Source organism: Pterocles gutturalis, unplaced genomic scaffold (assembly GCF_000699245.1).
Source record: "Pterocles gutturalis isolate BGI_N339 unplaced genomic scaffold, ASM69924v1 scaffold22436, whole genome shotgun sequence".
NCBI lineage: Eukaryota > Metazoa > Chordata > Aves > Pterocliformes > Pteroclidae > Pterocles > Pterocles gutturalis.
The window spans coordinates 1,874-20,394 of NW_010098463.1; the positions used below are offsets into that span (position 1 = coordinate 1,874).

Below are 18,521 nucleotides of genomic sequence, written 5' to 3' on the forward strand. Positions count from 1 at the left end.
CTTGGGCAGCTGGCAAGAGGAGCCTCTGCTTGCCTGTGATATAGAGCTTGTTTATTCTGTTGTGTCTTTTGAGGGATGAAGAGAGAGTTCAGGATTCTCAGTTTTAGGATCACAGCCTCAGTTGGCCTAGACCACTCTATCTACATCGCATTTCTAAACTTGTACAATATATAAAGGGAATACTGGGGGAAAAGGCCAATATGAAAGATGTGGATACTCGCACACTAAATATTAAATAAAAAAGAAGGTTAAAGAAAATTAGTGGCTACCTGGGCGAACCTCAGTGAAGGGTTGGCTGGCAAGGGTCTTTCAGGCACAGCTTGGTGACACGGCGGCTGGGGAAGGGGTGGTAGGACTCGCTGAGGTGTTTTTAATGGTGGCAAATCCTGCGTCTTCACAGGGTTACTGATGTCAATGATCTGATATGGCAGCGGTCTTCTCGGAGCATCTCTCTATAAAAACAAACCCAGGCAAAAGTTCTAAATGGAAAGAGTTGGCATAAGCATTGCTATTTTAAAATCTATGTTCTTCACTTGCTTTTCTCTTCTACTCTGCTTTCATCTACCTTCAACACTTCCGCAACCAGAAAAATAATTACAAGCTTCCAGCGTCCTATTCAAGCACTATTTCTTCACCATTCACAGAATCACAGAATGGTTTGGATTGGAAGGGACCTTAAAGCCCACCCAGTGCCAACCCTGCCATGGGCAGGGACACCTCCCACCAGCCCAGGTTGCCCAAAGCCTCATCCAGCCTGGCCTTGAACCCCTCCAGGGATGGGGCATCCACAGCTTCTCTGGGCAACCTGGGCCACTGCCTCACCCCCCCTCACAGGAAAACATTTCCTCCTAATATCTCATCTCAATCTCCCCTCTTTCAGCTTAAATCCATTACCCCATATCCTACCCCTCCCCCCCCTGATCAAGAGCCCCCCATCTCTCCTGTAGCCCCCTTCAAGTACTGGAAGGCTGCTATGAGGTCTTCCACATCATGTGGTGTTCTGGTCTAAGCTGGATGGCTCTATCCTGGAGACAAAACAATTTTTTTTCTGCACTTGATATCTCCACCTGTCTAAATCTTGGAAGCCATAAATATATTTTGAAGCCTACACCATCTCCCATTTCACATATTGTTAGTTCTAAATTATACTAAGATCATGTACTAATTGTGTTATAATAAATTACTTAAATGAGATACAAAATATATAGGTGTGTTTTCTTTTATTTTTTTCCCCCTGAAAAAAAAAACTATTTAGGGACTCACTTTTTGTATGTTTGTATTTTGTGGCTTCACGATGAGATTTTTGCTGAGAGATGTTGTATGAACATGATTAGGCTCAGATGAACTGGAAGGTCTTGCTGGACTCACAGACCTACAACACAAACATATTTATTGAAGACAACATTCTGCTTGATAACATTTTGTTAAACAGCGGCCTCTTTTCAGAATGAGATTTTGCAAGGACTTTCTGACTTTTCATAGTAAACAAGAAAAGTAAAAATTGTCTAGCGCTCCTGCAAGAATAAAAACAAATATTGATTTTTTTTTTGGAAACCAGTAGTCTGTTAAATTAGCTTCTGCAATCTGTGGCAATGCAGCTTTGTTACACCCAAGAGACTATTCTAATGAATCCAGCATTTAAACAGTAATGACCTCAAATATGAAAGTTTCGGCTCACTCGACTGAGTTTCGATAAAAGGCCACGCCATGTAATGAAACTATTTCAAGCAAATGAAAATAAAGACAATACTTCCTTCACTTCTTCATTTTTTTATCACAAAAGAGGTATATTGCCAAAGCAAACCCTACATTATTTACTGACAATCCATAAACTAAACCAGGGAAAACACCACTGTTAATACTTGGTGAATATTTTTTTTTAAGGCTGGCCCTTTTCACGCCATTCTGTGCTGAACGTCAAGAAGAGCTGCCACATTTACAGCTACTTTGGAGTATAATTAGGGTATAATTGGGGAAAATGATCATACCTTAGTTTCTCTATTGTTGTCTTCTTACTTGTAAACAACCATCTCATGAAAGTCTTCCTTTTCAGATACATGATTGATCCAGCAAAGATAAGGCACAGGATGGTTATCAACACTCCTACAGTTAAACTCTTATTATCTGCAAGCAAACACATTGGGTTAATGGCTTTCCAAAGCCATCTCTCCGGAGATGCGTTATGTGGATGGAGCCCGACATTGCTGCCTTGCCCAGGTTCCTAACGGCAAGGGAATAAAGTATGAATTCAAGACTAATAAACTCATTTCTTCTGATGCTTGAGTTTTGGTCTGGTTTAAAGTTATTTCTTTATATTAAAAAAAATGGTTAAAATAGAATGTTGTAGGTCCCTTCCAACTAAATTATTCTATTCTAGTTGGGTATCTGGGGCCAAACGTGAGCATCTCTGTGTGCTCCCTCTGCACCTGTGTTCGGGTCCTGCTTAGGCTGTCACCTGCAAATGGGGCCATAAGGTGCACGGGCTGTCGGGCTCATCCAGACACCCATGGGGTGATGGATGTAGCAATGCCAGGGTGGGAGGGAGACAGAGGATGCAGGGGAGAGGAAAGGGACAGAAATGCCTGGCTCATAGTTTGGTCAAGTCCAAGCTTTTCAATATTCAGTCCCTGAAATGTAAGCAGTAACCCTAGCTCCTTTATACCTGGATTTTAACGGTTTCATTGCACTTTAACACCGGGTTTGAAACCTGGGCTACCGTGGTCCAGCCCAGATGGCTGTCAAGTCAAATTGGGATGCAAGGAAAGCCTTCAGCAAGGCTTGTGTGCTCCCCCAGGGATGCTCTGCCTAGTGAGGGGCCGCAGCCTCCTGTACTCGTTCCAGTTTCCAGAGTGATTTAAAAGTACCTCGCTGGGACCTAAGTGAGGCACAACAGTGAGCTGAACCCTGACTAGATGACTTGCAGCTGAAAGAAAGCCTTATTTTTAGGAGGAGGTGAGCAGCAGCTCTGATGGTTATGGATATGAGATCTGATCACTGCCCGGAGGAGAGGATGCTGTGATTCTGCAGGACTGCTGACCTCAAACAAATGCGCACTTCCACAGTAGGAGAAACAGCTTTAACCCTTGCTCTAGTAACCTATCGTCTCCGTCTTATCCTGATGGATTTTCAGCCAGATGGCTCTCCTCCGCTGGTGCTGGTGCAGACAGTCAGCAACATCCACTGAACCAACTACACGTGGGGCTGGATGGGGCACCGAGTGCTCTGCTTCCTACCTTGGAGCACGGCGGAATAATAAATCCCTCACCAGCTCCGAAAGATTAATAAAATTAGTAAACTAAGATTACGCAATTTAAATTCATTAACTTCCCTACCTAATGAAATATTTAAGGCTTCTTGGTAAGAAAAATACAGAGTGTGGAACACATACATTTATTCGGCGTCAGCTGGGTAAAATCAGTTACTAATGAGACCCTGCGCCTCGTTTGACTAAGATGAAAGTGTTTTATTGAGCTAATCCTTCTGTAATTTGATGTAGAGACGTGCAAACTGCTCAGCTCGTAATCCAAACCACCCCATCAAGCGTTCGGATTTAAATCCAAGTGTCAGCGATAGAAAATTGGGTCCTCTACCAATTTCCACATTTGTTTATTCCCAGTGTTATTGAATGTAGCACTGGCTTTTGAGAAGATAATGGTGAGCCCACCACGCTCTATTAAACTATTGTTGAAACAATTTTATGTTCAATTGAGGGGTTAGCTTACAAAACACAAAATGCAAGAACTACCAAAGATGCCCTATGTTTGTCTGCTCCAGTTTGCGTTGTGTACGCAGCACATTATTATAATATATTTGTGGTTCCTAGATACTGAGCTTTCAGCTAAGCGAAAAAGGACTATCACGCTTTAGAGCAAGTCTTAAAAGAAAACTTTTAACACGCAAGTCATCACACTCGTTCAGTGCCTCGTTCATAGTTTCTTTGCTGTCTTACCAACTGGTGGGTATTTAAAAAAAAAATCTTTCAACAGTGAAACCATAATGTGAAGCTTTGTCATGGAAATGACTGTGATGTCATAAATCCAGTATTACAATTCCCCACAGGATCTGGCATGTCGAGAATACAACCCCTTTTGGTTTTGAATAGTATTCTATGAAAACATGCAGATCATTTTCCAGCAAGTTTTAATTTCTATATGTATAGGCGAGTAGACTACTTGTCCTGTCACTTATATATAAATCAGAAACACCTCTGTAGAGGTCACTAAAGTCACAGTACTCTGGCGATAAAGTGGCATGTGGTGATTATCAAATCCTATCAAATTTCCCAAGGTGTAGAAATAATTCCTTCTGAGGTTGGCCAAAGATACTAGAGCCAATGGTCTGCAGATGGAACAAGGGGAAATTGAAATACAAATTATAGAAAATCCACGTCTCTTACTGCTATCATATGTGAGGGCAACTCCTGGTAAATGTGTGGAAGCTATCTAGAAAAATGTAGTTTTAATCTGATACGGTCAGAAATCTGCTATTTGCCATGATATAAAAGATCCTCCTTAGAAGCATGACATCAAATATATTTCTGATTTTAGATTATGCAGTAATTATGCATTTATAATCACTGTAATATCCACTCTTCATTAGGCACAGCTACAGAAGCAGGTTCTGTGTACAATAGTGCAGCTCTATCCTATTGCGCTCGGTGGAGAACACTGGAGCTCGGCATATCTCAAGGTGAATCCAAGAGTACGGCAACGTTCATCTACCATGGCAACAGCTCAAGTGTGGGAGTTAGCTCCTCATCCTCGGCTTAAATTAATACCATTTCCCGCTTATTGCGGTGAGCTACTGAACTTGACCATCTTGAAAAAAAAGAAAGGCGAAGAATGGCAAATAAAGGCAAAAAAAAGCAAAAAAAGGTGAATAAAGGTAAAGAAAGGCAAAGCAAAGCAAAGAAATGCTCCCCCAGGACCACTGTGCCTTTAGTTATGCAAGAAAATTGATGCACTCAGCTGCCTTGGTTTTGCTTCACTAAATTTCCAAGTTGGTGCCAACATGTTTGGATTAAGCTATTTGATTAACTGACTTACTTCCCAATCTTGTAAGCTCACCGTTTACAAGACGACACTTTGTATTTCCACTCTTTATGACGGAACCAACAAGAGAAGCGTGAATCCCTACTGACCTGCTTGCCGAACGGGTCCGCTGTCCACGCTGCCACCAAACCCTGGCTGGTCACAGTAGGGGGGAGCCCAGTCGGCCTCGCAGTGACAGTTCTTTTTATTGTTGCAGACCTGCAAAACAAGAGAAATGACCCGACATGAGAACGATTACCCCATACATCTGGCTGATAACACCCCTAATCAGATGGTGACACTTCTGAAAGAAATGGAAGTTATAGGAGAATAGAGACGTCCTGGTATCTGCCTATTGGCACCATGAAGATGGCACCAAGCAACACTTGAGTGCAAGACACCACGGAGCAACCGGAATCCTAAAAAAGCATTATTTATGCAGCAGGTAATCGTTTGAGTTGCACCAGCTGACAACTTCAATAACATAAGGATAAGCACACACCTCTTAAGTCTTATTCTCTCTTTGCCTCCAGCAGTAACATATCTACTTCCGAACTTCTGTTCCTCCTGCCTTCACAGCAACAAGTGTCTGTCTCTGCTGTGAAGGCCATAAAGCTTTGTCAGCCCACTTGAACACTCCTATCCATCAAGGGCTGGCACTAGGCTGCATACTGATCTTCCCACCGCTCAGGTCCCCCAGTTGCTGGAAGAACATGCGCAACTGGAATCGGGGTGAGGAACCCTCCCTTTGACATGATGCTGTCTATAAAGATACAGTCCTCGGTGGTTTTAATCTGAGTTAAGGAACAACTTAAGGCTTTGAGCAACCTGGGCTAGTGGGAGGTGTCCCTGCCCATGGCAGGGGGTGGAACTCGATGATCTTTAAGGTCCCTCCCAACCCAAACCAGTCTGTGATTCTATGACTCTATGAACTAGCAAGACTTGATTTACCAAATGCTCCCCGCAGAGACAGAGAGCTCCAAAGGAGCGGAGACCATCATCAACATCAGCTTGTTCCCACCACACAGGGCAGAAGGAGCTGGTAGACTCTTGGCTTTTGACTCAGGAGGTCCCACAGTCCCCAACACCCATCAAAAGAAGGACTGCTTTTCATTGCCTTTCGCTATGTGACTACGTGACTAATACAGAGGCCAAAGCTCCGTGCTGTATCGACAAAATACACGAAAAGAATGGGACAAAAAAATGTTGTTGTAGATGGCATGGTCACATGCTCAAACTGATTTTTAAATAAAGTTTTTGGGTTTAGGGCTAGTTGTCAATATGGTCCTAAATTCCATGCTGACGCTCCTCGTCACTGACATACCACCACCACGGAGAAACTATACAATAGATCAATAAATAGGTTTCTGAGTAAGGCACTAAGTAGTTCACAGAGTTTGCAAATATGCATTTTTCTGGCAAGGTCAGCTGGCAGGCTTTCAGAACAACTGTACTGGCTGTGGCTGCAGACTATTAAAATATCATTCACATCGCTCATGACTGGCTACGGTCATGTAAAATGCAAAAAAAAAAAAATTTACTTTTCAAAGACAGCAAGATCATTAAAAATATAAGTCGTTAAGCATTGTTGTTTAAATTAAAGCGCTACAGGAGTTCTCATCTACAATTCCACCGGGTCGTTCTTTGCCACTCAGGAGTCACCAGAGGTTCTCCATCGTACAGACAGAAAGCTGTCCCTCTAAGATGATGCTCACTCCAGCACAATGATAACGTGTGGCACCATCAACACCACACAGTTTTTCAAATGTGGGATGATACAATAAGTTAAATCAAATGCAAATCCCTTCTCAGGAGGGGACAGAGAATTTCCTATGGCTCTTCCAATGTGGTCGCCACGGCTTTTCACAGAAACAAACAGATCATCAGCAAGGCAAGGTTAATAAGGCATAGCCTGACATAATTAACATTTTCATAATATCAACTAGGTTTCAAAACGCTTTGATATCATTAACTGATATCATCAAATTTTTCATCCTGCACCACTTTCATACCATGAAACTCATCAGTATGTTTTTTCTTTATTTTAATATTTTGGAGATGCTTTTCCATTTGACTCTCAATTCAAATGCATATTTTAACTTCTCTGTATCCACACAGAAACTGTATTTTTTAAAACGTTAATGGGAATTCTTCATGAAGGAAAGTTATACTTAAAATTGCTTTGAAAATGACAAAATTCCTTTTTGTCACAGACTGTTAAGAACAAGATAATTACTACCTGATAAATATTTCTTTGTCAAATAAAAATAATCTCCTTGCTTGCCATTCATATAAGGGACACTGAAAATAGAAATACATAATAAACAAGTATTGCAGTGACTTTGGCTGATATATTAAAACCATCACGGATCCCAAAGCTATTACATGAAATGATTTCGTGTTCGGTGTTTATCAACTGATTGTTAATAAAAGTGTTCCTGTAATGCTTACTCCACGTCCATGGCACTTTGTCGCACATTTATGTACACCAAAAACACTTGTGTTCTGGCACCGGCGATTAAGGCAAATCTGCAGAAAAGAAGAGAAAAGGAGGTTTAGTAGGGACAGAAGTGTTGGTGCTCGCAAGGCATGGCATCCCTCTCCAGCTCTCTGTACATCTCATCCATCAGTGGTCCTTTTAGCAGCTAAAGATTTCCCTGCGTTGACATCGTTACATCGACAAAAGGATAAGGACACCTGAATTGTCTACTTACACCTTTGTAAGACTTCCAGGTCCCAACCCATGGAAGCCAAGTCATGCTCTCCATCAGCATCCTGGCCAATCCTGAACTCTGGACACAGTTGATATTTGGTTGGGTTTTTTAAAGCCAATTTAAAACTCAGTAATTTGCATTTTTTTCAGGATGAGGAACGCATTGAGCAGGATTCTTTCACGTACCTGATCTGGCTGCAACCAGCAGCAGATGGTTCAAGGCAAGGGTCAGGTCCACTCCCAGTATAAACTGATATAATTCTGTTTATATCAATAGCACAATTATCATTTGTGCTAGGGGACCCAGGACAGCCTGAATACTTTGATATATACATTACTATGTATGGGCTCGTTGTTCTTCACCAAAACTGAGGCTTTTCTAAGAGTTTTCCCAAGTGAAACAATTTTTTTAGAGTCAAATATAAACCAACCATATTTGTAATGCAATATTAATCCTATAGGAAACGGAGTAAACAAGTAACATATGCAAATAATACAATTCAAATTTTTCTGCTTTCCAGTCATTATGGGTGAACTTTACTCTGTCAATGAAGCTGAAAACCAAGGTAAAGCAAGATTAGTACCATCTAATACCATCAAACAATCAAATGACTGATCAGGATGTCAGCTGGTACTGAAAAAAGAAGAAATTAAGACTGGAATAACTGTTACTATGCTATACTGACAAAAAAAAAAAAATCACAATTTTGCTCATGTTTAACTGCAGCTCAGTTCAGTAGTACTAAAAGTCCGTCACGATAATTAGCATGAAGCAGGGAATAATGTTGAAGGAGACGACAGGGATGCTTAATCAGGGCACTTATCCCCTGGGGAGAAGGAAAAATGGGAAGGAAATTAGAGTGAATTGGCATCAACATGCAGGCGTGGAGAGAATATGGGCTGATTACAGCAGTATTCACCATTCAAATACTCATCGCGCAGCGGCTCGCAGAATTTTGATCGCATTAAAATGGCAGCGTTTCAAATTGTGTCGCTTCAGCTCAGAAAACTCAAGAATATTCAAATTCATATTCTTCATCCATAATACAAACGCACTAATGTCCTCCAAGTAAAACATACAATTTCATAAGTATTAGCCTGCGTATTCTATAGCGTGTATGTGTATGATTAGATAGATTAGAAAGATTAAATACTCATTAGTAACACATAATGGGGGGCTTTCCCAGCATGGAATTTTCTTTGAAAAAATATTTTATAAGAGATTGACTTAGAAACGTTGGACGGGTTGTTTTCCTGTAACAGAACTGTAGTGTCACTAGGGACATATTTTAAACCTGTTCCCATTGCAGTGTGATAATCCAACAGAATTCAAAAGCATTCAGAAATTCAGAGGCTTGTTTGGATTCACCTCAAATTATCAAAGCACTTTTTGTTTTCCTCTTTGCCACTGAGGTTCTAGAAACCTTCATTTCAATAGTTCTTGCACTCCTTTCCATCGCTCCCACCTGTAAACTCTCCCACCTTTCTCTGTTCCTTCTCTCACAAAATAAAACCTAAGAATGGGACAGCCATGTGAAATCTGGACTATGTTCAGACTGGATAATTCATAAAGTTTGAATTGAGAACAGAGACTGATTTTCCTGAAAAAAAAAAAAAAAAAAAAAAAAAAAAAAAGGGGGGAGCCATAATCAGCAGATAGAATAAAATTTTGAAATCTAAAGTGAAGTTAATGACATTTTTGCAATGCCATAGACACTGGGAGAGTGAATACATTGAGCTCCTCAGAAATTTATTAACAGGCTTGTAACACATTTTGCTGTACTTATTTTACAGAAAACCTTGAGTTTACATGGCCAGATAGTTGGGACTGTCCTCAAAAATTCAGTTATAAACTTAAGCAACTTGCATTGCATCTGCAGAATAGTTGCCCAAAGAAGAAGGGAGTGAAAATCTGACTCAGTGTGAGCATGAGAAACAATTCTTTTGTGGAAAACCAAAAAAAATCCTAAAAGAAAAACCAGTTTAGTACAAAATACTTTGCAACATGAGAGCAGTGATGTTCTCCTTGTTTGGGAGAACTTCAGAACCTTACTTTCCCATCCTCACACTTGGTTCCTGAGAGCACAAGACCGGGATCGGGCATATCATCACCCAGATACACATGGGTACCACGACACAGAATCTTGCCACCTTCCTGAAGCGGGATATTAGTTTCTATGGAAACAGCGTTGGTACCAATTACAGGTCGGTTGGCTCCTCCTTGACACTGAATTTTTCCACATTTAGCATCTCTGAAGGAAATAAACAAACCCAAAAATTAGTTAAGTCATTTTAAACGGTGGAAGCCCCTTCCTACCACCATGGATCCGTGTTTTTTGGGAGAGACCCTACCTGGGTTCACATTTGGCAAAGGAGCTCTTGGAGTCTTTGCCACAGTTGCCGTAAGGATCACCCGCAGAATTGACTCTCTCAAAGCAGATCCCGGGAGCAGGTTTCGCACCTGAAACAAAAACCTCATCAGCACTTTCATCACAGACAAGGTGTTTTTATTTTTTTTTTTTTTTTTTTTTTTGAGCATCGCCAATGCTTTAGGGGAAGGTACGATGTGATGTGCGTATTGATGGAGCCCAAAACAAGAGTTGTGCTGGCTCCGCATGCCGATGGGAGAGCCCGAACAGGCGGGTTTGCCACTGGTATTTGTCTCTCTTGGCAATTCTGAGCAGCAGACAATGCACAACTCATCCTCTTTCAGAATTTTCTCTAGCTGCTATCCCTCTTGTGAATCCTCCCAGGACGCAAAAACTTTTAGCAAACGCCAAATTGAGTTTGGTGAAGAAAGACAGAGGCCAGCTGGTAAGTTAACTCCCTTCTTTTTCCAGGAGTCCATGTGATGCTAGCGAGAGCCCAAGCGCTGAAGCCAAAGAAAATACTTTTCAAGAAAGGCCTGTTGAAGTGCAATTCAGAACAACAAGAAACCAGAAAAAATCCAGTTGTGAACTAGAGTGCTGTGGGACTGCAAAAACACGAACACGTGGCATGGCAAAGAGGAGATGCTGCTGTCAGCTCCAGCCAATGTGCTGGGGAGAGGAAAGAACCCATCCCCACCTCAATCCTCAGTAAATTCACTCCTGAGAGGAAAGACCAACTTGAAAGAAGGGTCATTTCTACCACAGTGGTAGAAGTAGGAATCTGAGAAGACAGGCAGCGTCTGGTTCTTATCTACCCTAGCCTTTTATGACGGAGACATATCCTAACAGCAAAGGAACTTCCCTGATGGGAGCTGGACTGGAAACATTTGTGCAGACAGATTACTCATCCCTAGCTTTAGAATTTAAAAGGTACTATTAGAATAGAATCTCTTCTAATGTCTCATACAGACAATCTCCTGTCCATTTTTTCCCAGATTATGACCAAGTATTGAATATCTTCTGGATACATGCCTTCATCTGAAATGCGTAAGAGGTGGACAATCTACTTCCCTGCTTTGACTGTTGCAACGATTAATTAGCCAATGTATTAGAATTTAATCCTTTTGTTCTAACGTGAAGTGTGGCTTTTATTTCCAGCCAATAATTGCTGCTCCTTGCAAGATGAAGAGACCCTTTGCAAGGGCCCTTTACTAGCCCATATTTTCTTTCTGCAAAAATAATGAAGAGCACAATCAAATCATCACCAACATTTCAACTACTCCAATACCCAGACTTGTTTTGAGGAGACAAGGTGGTAAGGAGATACATTGCCTAAAACTCTTAACAGATATCTGCTAGAGACATTTTTTTGTACTTTTGATAGATCAGCCAAACTAAAACAAAAAGACCTGGCAACAAAGGATGTGATAGCCTAAAGGCGGAGAATAGATCATTTCTGCAGTGTTCCCTGATCTTTAACAGAGACAGAAGATCTGAGTTAACGGTACATTTTTTTCAAATGTTTTGAGCCGCTTCCAAGCATGTACGCCTCTAACTGTGGGTAAAACATATCATTTATTTAAACCATTCTGAAGATTTCATTTGAAAGCCTCCAAAGAAGAAGAAGTTTGGTTTTTTTTTTAAAAAAAAAAAAAACAAGAGGGTCAAATTCCTGGAGAAGAAAATACAAGTATGATTGCAAAACTTCCAGTTTGTGTGGATCTTTTCACTAATAACTCAAAGATTAAAGCTTCAATTAATTATCTGCATTTCACAGTCAGAAGCTTGACTAATGCTATATACTGCTGAACAGCAATCTAATGCTACTAAGGACAAAATACCAAAACTTGGAGAGGCTTAAGATGGCACCCTCTTTTCCTTCTAACATGGTTACATACTGCAACTGGAAAACTTGGAAAGAAAGGCACACAAGGAACAGAATATGAGCTGCTGGTTCCCTGGAGAGCAGGACAAGAGCTTGAAATTCTTTGGAAGATTACGATCAAGCTTGCTGAGTTCAGAATATTTCTCCAATCTGGAACTATTAAAAGGGACTCACACAGGATTCTTTCATTTCTTTTCATTAAACCACAAGGAATAATCAAAAAATCAACAAAAGCATCCAGACAAGGCACTGTGCGAAAAAGCAAAAAGTAAAATTTCCATTTTCAGCATGTAAATTCCTCCTCGCCTTTGCAGGGCAGGCACATTAACTATTCAGCTTGATACAAACATTAACATGTGCATATTCTATGCTGCCTTTAGAAAGGGAGGGAAGAAAAAATCATGCTATAACCAAGAGGCCAAGTAAAACTGTTCTTTCTCCCACATCTGCAAAGACCAAGTTGCTCAGACCTACAACACCCAAGCAATAAGCCCCCCCACCATCTACCCTGATCATATGCCATTGCTATGGGTCTCCTTTCTTGGCTGGGAGCCTTGTGTCCCAACCAGCTCGGCCCACGGCTCCAGTCATTGCAACGACTGGAGACTTTCTTGGAGATGCATCAGCACCAGCCCAGAGCACAGACACGCTTTCCCCAGCATGGTGTGTGGCTTCAACAGCTGCCAAAAGCAAAATGAATGTTCGTGTCCTGTGCTTTGACTGGAGGTGACCCTGTACTCAGCACCGGTGAGGCCGCACCTTGAATCCTGGGGTCAGTTTTTGGGCCACCAAAGAAGGACATTGAGGGGCTGGAGCAGGTCCAGAGAAGGGCAGCGAAGCTGGGGAAGGGTCTGGAGCACAGGGCTGACGAGGAGCGGCTGAGGGAACTGGGGGAGTTCAGTCTGGAGAAGAGGAGGCTGAGAGGAGACCTCATCACTCTCTACAGCTGCCTGAAAGGAGGGTGCAGTGAGGGGGGTGCTGGGCTCTGCTCTAAAATAACAAGTGATGGGATAAGAGGAAATGGCCTCAAGTTGCGCCAGGGGAGGTTTAGGCTGGAGATTAGGAAAAAATTCTTCCCTGAAAGAGTGCTCAGGCATTGGAACAGGCTGCCCAGGGAAGTGGTGGAGTCACCATCCCTGGAGGGGTTCAAGAAACGTGTCGATGTGGAGCTTGGGGACATGGGTTAGTGAGTTAGGTGGTGTTGGGTTGGACTTGATGATCCTTGGGGTCTTTTCCAACCTGAATGAGTCTATGATTCTAACAAAGGCTTGTTAAAAAAATGGTGCTAAAGGGAGAAAGGGTTCAGCGAAATACTAACAGAAATCTTTCACCTGGTGAGACTTCTTTTGTTTGGTTGGGTTTTTTTGAACGTAGAAGGCAAGTGTGCTACTCGTGATGGAAAGCAGCCTGCAGGAAGAAGAACACATCTGCAGCATCCTTGCAGGGCTCAGGCTGAGCTTTAACTCCAGCCAATAATACTTGACAAGAAAAAATATCTTACGGAGTACCAAAAAAATGCTCCCCTGCCAGGCTGCGAGCAGTCTGTGTATGAAAACACCTGGTACCCACCGATCATCTGTGGCTTGGAAACGAAAATCCAGCTTCAATTTCTGTCTTTGGTATCCAACCAAAACACGTTGTCGCTTGGGATTCGGATGGCTCTTCCCTCTCCTGCCTGGTTTCTCACAATATTTGGACATTTTTATAGATGAAAACATATCAGAGTGTAAAAAGCTGAACAGATGGAGTTACCAAGTTAAAAGGGGGATTTCAGAGGATGCTTAAGGAAGAGAATTGTAATGTTGTGTTTCTGGAGGAAACCCATTTATCATGATCGCACCATATAAACCGAAGCAGAAAGTCCTGTCTTTCTCTATTTTCCTACCTCTGTAGGCAAAGGCAAAATGATTTGTGAAAGATTTGCAGTGGTTATTAAGTGCTTTGAGCTGGATGAGCAGAATTTATTTCACTTTGCTATTGATAATTAGAGTATTGTGACCCTGTAATTAAGGTCCCGCCAGCCTTTCCACGCCAAGCCTTATTCAAGGGATTAAATCAGCCGTTCGAAACTGCAGAAGGTCAAAGCTCACCGCTGCAGTTGTCAGCCTAGAGAGTTGGGTTGTTTTTATATTTTCTCCAAATGTGTATGTATATTGATGAGCCCAATTCTTTCCCTGTTTGGTTAAAAAAAAAAAAAAAAAAGAAAGAAAGAAAGAAAAGAAAGAGATGTTCTCTGCTTTTGGAAGCGATGCAGAAATGCTGTGTCATTTCAGCTCAGTGCAAGACCTGCCGCAATGAGAAAATACCCTCTTACCGTCTCCCAAAAGCGCAGAGAGAAATTTCTGACCATGGTGCTGATTCCCAGAACAGAGAAACACCCGTCATCAGGCCGACAGCGGCACAGAAAGAGATTTCAATTCAGTTCCCAACATTGTCTCAAGACTTATTAAAAAAAAAAATAAATTATACAGTGTTTATGGGTGCAGAGACGGAAAAAAATACATGAGTAAAAGACTGGAGTTGTGTTGCTCAGAATATTCCAACAAACAACTGTACAAATAGATAAGCATAAAAATACAGTTTTCTGCCATATGATTTGTACCTGGATTTTCTATCTCGTTCAGTTTGTTTTACTGCACGGATGATGCAAAGCAAGCTTTCCACAAGCTCCCCTTGGCCTCTGTCTTCGTCTTGGTGTTGAGCTGTTATTTTTTGTATTCAAGGAGTATGCTGCCTCTCACTGCCTCTGGAAACATGGCGTAATGCCTTTCATGTCTCCAAAAGAAAAGACCTGGCCATAAATCTGTGATGATCAATATAGCTTGATTTTACTGAATCCAAATTTTCACGGTGCTTGAATAAATTAGTACTTTCGGAAAAAAATTAAAAAACAACAAAAAAACAACAAAAAACCAAACAAAACACCACCAACCAAAAAAACAACCAACTAAAAAAAAAAAAAAAACCAAACCCAAAACCCAAACCAAAACAAACCGGTTTGGTCAGCTAACTGAGATGGGAAGCCCATCTCTTCTGCTTGTAGGATTGTACCTAGCAAAAAACGGCAAAGTTCTTGCACCAGTGGCAAGCCTTTGTGACAAATATTGCCATTAAAATGAAGATTATTCCTGCGTAAACAAATGGCCATGTCCATGCAACAAATTTAAGGATGTTCTAATTATTAATTCGATGCCTGCCGTCGGCTCCCCCAAATCATTGGGTTTTTCCCTATCGGGGAAATGTAGTAAAACACGGTGACAAACATCTCTTTTCCTTCTCTAAAGAACCATTTTCTTGTCAATGTGGAAAAAGCCATGAGTCTAAAGCTGACAGTCTTCTCTTCCTTGGTAATCAATAATTTCTCTCTCTTAAATAGCTTCATCTGTGTATCTAGTTGCTCCCAGAAAATGCCAGTGGAGTCCCAGACGTTGCAGAGCAGCATCGTTACCGATGCATCACGCTACTATCAATAGGTCAGATCAAGGCAATTGGATATTTTTTGAATATGAAACAAAAAAGGTCACAAGCAATTCCTGCTTGTTGCTCCTTAAAGAGAGAAATGACATAAATTAAAGTGAGAGATAAAGCAGAAAAATTTGTCTGTTCTGGGAATGAACTTGATCTTTAAGAGGAATTTATTTCCAGAGACTGTCCCCAGGTGTTCCTCCCCTCTTTCACTCCAGTGAAAATGGTATTCCTCCATTGGATTTGAATTTATCTATTCAAAGTAACAAAAAAATTTCAAAGAAATGTAAATACTTCTTTCTGGAAACAGATTCCTATTGCTCAACCGAGTGTAAACAAGCTCTGACAGTGCTCATCCCTTTTCTTTAACTACATCTAAAAAATGATGACTGATGTTTATCACTGGGCTACTGGACATCTATAATCTGATGAATAAAGAAAGATATACAAAAGAAGACTGATAAGGAATTCAATATACTGAATAGTATTTTTAAGAAAAGTTATCATATTTTGTTCTGCATGGCTTTCTCCTACTGGGAAGAAGAAAAAAAGAATTAATGTGAATGAACCATGATCTATTTTCTCCTTACGGTATATAATTTTTTTAAAAAAAACCACACAACTACTCCTTCACTCCGCTCTGACCCACGTGGTTGTTAAAACCAATTTTAATCAATTATAACAATCTGGTAAGAGATTCAAATGTCTCTTTTTGATACAAAGTCCAGACACAACATCTTAGAATGTCAAGTCTCTCTTTCTGCTGCAAGGCTGGAAGGATGCCCACCTAGCCCTTTTCCCAGCCCAGCCTCATCTGCCAGCTCATGCTCCAGCCAGATGTGATCGCGTGGGGGATATTCACATCCCTGCTCTTTAAATCCAGCATACAGGCTTTGGTTTTGGCTTGAACCTTATCTGCTAAACTGCTTGAAGGTTCACTTCACTAGCATTATTTCTAATTTATACTTCCAACAACGTGGTCAGCATCAAGCCTTTCAGTTCAGGTTTGGTAATGTCCCATCCTCCCTTTCAAAATTTTTATCCTTGGGTGTTCCTAAGACAAATAGGGACATTCCAGTTAAAATCTATTTGAGCTTTGTTCTTAACAAAGTCATCTTTCTCACAAGCAGAACCCCATAGCCTTGACCACCAGAGGCTCCTTGCGCAGCAGTGCCCAGATTGAATATTCCTCCAAGAAGGAAGACGAGACAGAATTAGTGGAGCCCAGGGGGTTGGAGGATGTGCTGTGTTAGGAAAGAGACCTGGCAAGGGAGCTGCAGCAATTCAGTTCCCTGACCTTTAGCTGAATTTTTTTTGCTGCGACTGAAATTATTAACAGTCCGACCGAGTAACTTTCCATGGCATGGGAAACTGGTTCACAGGGAGATTTTGCTTTATACAAGAAAAAATGGCTCGGTATCCAGGGGATTAAAAATCCCAGCCTGACTAAGACTGGAGGCTATAATTGAACATGCTCTATGAGCTCATATTAACTCTATGACACGAGTGGGATTTGGAGGAGTATCTCAGATGCGTGGCTTGTTCCACGTGGGAGTCTAATTTTGAGCTGGAACTCCTCTAACGTGTTCTTATATCCACATGGCCAAGCTAGCCTATCTGCATCAATGGCATTATTTCTTCAGATCTCTTTAAAACAAAAATTTTGCATGGTCCAAGTCCCTGTGAAGGCAACTGATAAATTCTTCAGTAGACTTCTGATGAGGGTTTTGACCAAGGGAGACATCTGTGTGTCATTATATCAATACACAAGTTTTGAACAGTACTAAAGGCAGAGAGATATTGAACTGAAAGAAGCTAAGGGAGTGGAAAATATTAGTTTAAAAGAAATAATTAAATCTAGTTCTAAATAATGCTTCTCTTCAGGAGAGTTCAAAGTGTTTTTCCCATGTGAAAGAAGGGGCAAGTGAGATGCTGAAGGAGATGTGACTTGTCCCCAGTGATGCTGGAGGAAATAGCAAAATGCTGAGTTAATAGTATTTGAGTAGAAGGGCCGCAGGATGTAACAGAAAGCTGAACATCCCAGGATGCTATCCTGGGATAAGCATCTCTTTGGGACAACCCAAGAACTCATGCAAGAACTAGATTTTTTGCACAAAGTAGGTAAATCCCCATGGGGGAATACAATCTCCTTCTTCAGTGCACATACTGCTAAGAGTACTGTCAGGAGGCAGGTTTACAGGGTAACACCAATTAATAAAATACACACAATGGTACAAGAATCACACGTTAATGTCAAATACCGAACTCTGAGCTGGGATGCAGACAGATCTGTTTTGCAGATGAGCAATTCAGAGCCCAGAAGGAAGCTCGCACCCCAGTCTGAAAAGGGATGCGATTGCAACCTGCCGAGAGCATCCAGCACTTTGTAGGATGACACGAGGCCACATCGAGGTCAGGATGAAGTGATTTGTCTAAGCTCACCTCGCCATTTGCAGTGGTGTTACAGAATGAACCTACTTATGTTGCTCCCTACCTCCTGCTGCCAGAAACGAACACGACTGCACATCAGGAATAAAAATGAATCACCAAATGATTCCCTCATTATTCATTTGCTCATTTCAGAGAAGAATAGATACAGATTGCTCCTGGAGAAAATTCCTCTGAATCCATCTATAATCACACGCTTTTAAAAAAATTTTTTTCGAGTCTTTCTCATAAACAGATCTCCTGGTTCCCAAACTCACCTTGGCCCCAGAGGGTGATACATTGCTGCTCGTGGGTCTGGCAGATGCCGTTGTAGCAATAGCCGTCCACCCCGTGGCACGCGTGCCCGTCGTGCAAGTACACGTTAGCCGGGCAGTGAGGGCTGGCTCCTGTGCAAAACTCTGGCAGATCACAGGAATTACTAGACTCTCTGCAAGAAATCCCCGCTGGTTTTAACTGCAAAACAAACAAAACCCCTCAACTGCTGTAATTCCAATCAATAAAAGTTATGCAACGGAATAACCCATGCAGCGCACGAACAGCTTTTTCTACTGGCTCTGCCCCAACTGACCGCAGAGGACAGTACAAGGATTTAAAGATATTGGACACATGTT

The 18,521-nt window shown here is 41.5% G+C and overlaps 1 protein-coding gene across 1 annotated transcript in view; it reads right to left on the minus strand.

Annotated features, from left to right (window-relative positions):
• Positions 1–248: 248 nt before the first annotated feature.
• Positions 249–18,521, minus strand: part of ADAM12 (ADAM metallopeptidase domain 12) — a 25,453-nt gene continuing 7,180 nt past the window's right edge. The window contains exons 3-10 of the mRNA XM_010073125.1: positions 18,168–18,363; positions 10,096–10,204; positions 9,797–9,995; positions 7,482–7,559; positions 5,141–5,249; positions 1,989–2,124; positions 1,264–1,372; positions 249–452 (exon numbers count right to left, since the gene is read on the minus strand). Of these exons, the coding sequence (XP_010071427.1) occupies positions 249–452; positions 1,264–1,372; positions 1,989–2,124; positions 5,141–5,249; positions 7,482–7,559; positions 9,797–9,995; positions 10,096–10,204; positions 18,168–18,363 (1,140 nt within the window). The remainder of the gene's footprint in view (positions 453–1,263; positions 1,373–1,988; positions 2,125–5,140; positions 5,250–7,481; positions 7,560–9,796; positions 9,996–10,095; positions 10,205–18,167; positions 18,364–18,521) is intronic.